Source organism: Micropterus salmoides, unplaced genomic scaffold (assembly GCF_014851395.1).
Source record: "Micropterus salmoides isolate LMB-PRFRI ecotype aquatic unplaced genomic scaffold, ASM1485139v1 Ms_hic_scaffold_12, whole genome shotgun sequence".
In the NCBI taxonomy this organism is placed as follows: domain Eukaryota; kingdom Metazoa; phylum Chordata; class Actinopteri; order Centrarchiformes; family Centrarchidae; genus Micropterus; species Micropterus salmoides.
This window is the reverse complement of record NW_024040263.1, coordinates 19,221,990-19,225,890: the sequence shown is the minus strand read 5'-3', so window position 1 is coordinate 19,225,890 and position 3,901 is coordinate 19,221,990. Positions and strand designations below refer to the sequence as shown.

At 37.6% G+C, this 3,901-nt stretch overlaps 1 protein-coding gene across 1 annotated transcript; it reads right to left on the bottom strand.

Moving 5' to 3' along the window:
• Positions 1-380: 380 nt before the first annotated feature.
• On the bottom strand, positions 381-3,610 carry LOC119899661 (CD209 antigen-like protein A). The gene is made up of 4 exons (XM_038714309.1): positions 3,603-3,610; positions 3,190-3,341; positions 2,939-3,065; positions 381-1,068 (listed from the first exon to the last, which is right to left on the bottom strand). The coding sequence occupies exons 1-4, from the start codon at positions 3,608-3,610 to the stop codon at positions 837-839; spliced, it is 519 nt and encodes a 172-aa protein (XP_038570237.1). The 3' UTR covers positions 381-836.
• Between the last annotated feature and the right edge of the window lie 291 nt (positions 3,611-3,901).

The window sequence follows — 3,901 nt, the reverse complement described above, 5'->3', positions numbered from 1 at the left end:
GGGTCTGAATACTTATGACCATGTGATATTTCAGTTTTTCTTTTTTAATAAATTTGCAAAAATCTGTTTTTTTCTGTCAAGATGGGGTGCTGAGTGTACATTACTGAGAAATAAAATGAACTTTTTTGATTTTTGGAAAATGGCTGCAATGAAACAAAGAGTGAAAAATTTAAAGGGGTCTGAATACTTTCCGTACCCACTGTATATATGTATATATTTGTGCATGATGGCATGATGGGATAGGCTGTTGTAATATTTTATAATGTAACACTGATACTCTGTGTTGCTGTAATCTCGAAACACATGAATATAAATCTGGTATTACAGTATTTGTCAGACGACCTCTGCATGTGACGCATGTGAGGTGGTCCTGTTTAATTATAAAATAAAGTTCTGACCTTTTCATAAAATGGATCCAATTTATTCATAACAATTTGTGTGGTATTGAACACAAAACAGTCAGTACAGCAATCATATTTACAAAAGAGACACTTGCATATACATTAAAAACCTGCTGATGCAGTACCTGTTTCTCTTATGCCGCATGTTATTCAAAACCATCGAAGCTATTAAAGGATCAGAGGAACATTAAATGATTAAACAAATAACAATTAGGTATGTAGATGAATGCTAGAATATAAAATAACTAGAAAGGCCAAACACTGTTACTTTGAACATATACCGTTAGTTCAAAGACTTCTTGTCAAAAAGTCATATCTAGGTTTACACACCAGCTTGTCTGTTTGTATGCCCATATGTATTTGTGTCTATGCATGACAATGAACCACCTTCCCTGCAGGTTACCGATAACCAGTCTGGTGGGTTTGGATACTGAGTTATAGAACCACCACCTTCTCACAGATCCAGAAGTTTGAGTTTTCACACGGTGTATCATTCCAGCTGTTATCCTCTTTAGAGAAACGTATTTCTCCACAGTCTTCATTTTTGCCCATATAGCTGTTGGGCTCCCCAGCGTTCCAGTAGCTGAAACCAAACAACAAAAATGTTTTTACGCACCAAACACAACCAAAGGAGCACATAGCCAAAGTAAACCTCAACCCAACATCACTATTTAGTATTGTTATAGACAGGTAGCTTGTGTGGGTTAGGCACTGCAAAAACTGTACGTTTCTGGTGACGCAAAGTCTACACTAGCAGCAGTAGAAAGACAGATGCTGCAGCACATGAAGAATCATTCAGTCACAAATACAAACTCTGAAAGGTCAGTCATCTTCTTGTGACTAATCAGTGTAGGACACTAACAATTGTCTCTGTGCAAGGACAAATGTGCCTACACTACCGGCATCTCCAAAGTTGTAATTTTGATTGTCTGGTTGCCCACCACAAGCTGATTTTCTTAGCTGCTGGCAAGCCATTGATACCTAAGACCACAATCAGGAATCACCTGGGTTTTATTCACAGCCGGAGAACTGCATGCAGTCACAGGGGCCAATCTAGTCGATGGTCAGTAAATTAGTGTACCTGTCCCAGTATACATGTCCCTTTTTTACATTTCTACACCTAGTAAATACAGAAGATGCAACATGTGGGTGTGGAGGCTTTGGAGTTGAGTAAAAGCATCTTTGATGTAGCTGGGCTGAGTATTGATATAGTGATAGAGATATGCAGTGTGTTACTCCCTGGTTAAAATATTTTATGAAAGACTGTGAAAGCTACAGAAACATTTCTGATGTGATAACCTGTTGCAAATAGGTGGCTGCTGAGCTCTTAACTCAATAAACAGTTCTTCTATAGGCTTAGTTTGTACTGAACTGTCAAGTTCCTGGTCTGAGTCGGTCTGTGATTGTAAGTCTGATTCTTGTTTCAGTCTGTTAAAATGTTTTTTTTTGTTCCATGTCATGTGTTTTCTCTGCTCTGCATTAGTTCAGTTGTTACCGCTTATGTTTTATTTCCCGTTTTCTTATCTTAGTTCTTGCTGTGTCTCAGTTCATGTCTTAGTCGTAGTCCTGGTCCTGTGCTCCCGTCCTGAGTTCTGTCCTTTTTGGTAGTTCATGTATTCTGTGCTCTGTTTCATTCATCCTAGTCTGTGTATCTGTCTGTTTAGTCTTTTCTCCTGTCTTATTTTGATTTGGTCTGTGTGGGGTGTTGTCGCATGCTTGGTTTTGGTTTTGGCCTGAATGTCTGTTTTTGTCCGCGTACTTGTTTGCCCTTTGTTTATTTTGATGACTTGAGTTTGTTCCTGTCTGTTTATGGTTTTGTCTGTGACTGCTCTGTCAGTTTGGACCTTGTCTCAGTAGCTTGTCATGCTCTGTCTTGTGTCCTCTCCTATCCTGTTGTGTTGTCTCCTGCTTACCCTGCCTGTTCCTGTGGATATTTGGATTTTTGCCTTTTGGATTTGGTTTTGTGTTTTTGTACTTCCTCTGTTTGGACTTTACCTGTTCAGTTGGATTTGTTTGTACACCACCAGATTTGTCATTGAATCTTAAGAACTGTACCTGCTGAACTCTGTGTCTTGCATTTGATCCTAAACTAGCTTCTAAACTAGTTTTACCTCTACAATACATACCAAGTAAAATCAAAGATAACTCAGGATTTCTGCCTCACTCAACTACACCAGTGGCAGCACTGGAGTTGCTGCTACTGGTGGCTGGATGATTTATAAATTATACTACAGTTTTATTCAGCAATATTGCTGTAATAGCATAATTACTACACTATTAATAAATGAAAAAAGTAATTTATGAAACCTTCTGTTGAGCGAAGTCCCATCCACCCATTTCCATGTCCCCTCTGTCAGTCAGTCCAATCCATGTGAGCTTTTTGAATTGTCCTATAAATGTCTTGTTTACAATAAGAGAAAGAAACAATGATTGATTGATTGAATTGATGATGAAAATATTACCAGTTTCAGCCACCCTCCACCTCTGTGACCTTGCTTTGACGTGATTTTACACTATTTCTCTCAGGTCTCTCTCACACAGATTTCACTCTCATACACACCTGTTCTTCTTTACTGTTGATAATCACCAGGTCATTTCTACTCTCTTCCCAGGATTTCTTAATAGAAGAAATGTAATAGAAACTGAGGCTGAAATACACCCATCCTTGTTGGGAGTAATGCTCTGTTAATAATAACAGACTTTTAAAAAAACCTTCTTATGATGTTGTTTGTTGCATCTTTTTGTTTTCATGTCATAGAGGTGTATTTAATTTCATGCTTATACTCACCAAAGGTAGTCAGCTTCTTCTTGAACTCATCTCCCTCTTCAGTCAGATTTTTGATAATGTTTTTGATAAAATCCGTATCTGGTGTCTTATCTTCTGAACTGTCTGATTGAGCTGAAATATTTACACATTCCCCTTTGTTACTGTAGTTAACACTGAGGTTACAGTACCCTTGTGTTAAGTTCACCTTTTGACACTAACCTAAATACACTACATGTACTGTAGGTGTACTTTTGTCTGGGACTGTGTTGATTTGGCCCCTTGTTGAAATAGCTACAATAAATAAATATAAATATAATATATAAATACAGCATATTTCCTTGCTTGAAATAGTTCAAAACCAACAAAAAATAGGCTATATCTACAAAAAGGACACAGCCACAGTACACAGTAGTGAGTGTGAGATTGCATGTTACCTGTACATCCCCAGGTGCATTTATAAATCACTTACACTGTTTTTTATGCTGCCTGGCTTTTATCCTGTAAATTAAGTGTTTCCTTATTTTCCTAAAACTGAATCTCTGTTTTATCTTGCGTGCACAAAGCAACAACTAATCCACCATTGACATGTGGAGATAAGGAAATAAAAACAAAAACTCTGCAGAGAAAGTACTAACAGGACAAGATGGACTTAATTTAAACATGACGTTCTGGCAGGCTGCATCAAAAACATACTGAATAAAAAGTAAGTGGTGATCAGCCCATATGTGTTCTT

What these genes read in the sequence shown, in the direction of transcription:
- LOC119899661 (XM_038714309.1), bottom strand. An exon ending in GAAGAAGCTGACTACCTTTG is followed by an intron (nt 3,066 to 3,189) that starts GTGAGTATAAGC and finishes ACTCCCAACAAG; the next exon opens with GATGGGTGTATTTCAGCCTC. An exon ending in TGTATGAGAGTGAAATCTGT is followed by an intron (nt 1,069 to 2,938) that starts GTGAGAGAGACC and finishes AATACTAAATAG; the next exon opens with TGATGTTGGGTTGAGGTTTA.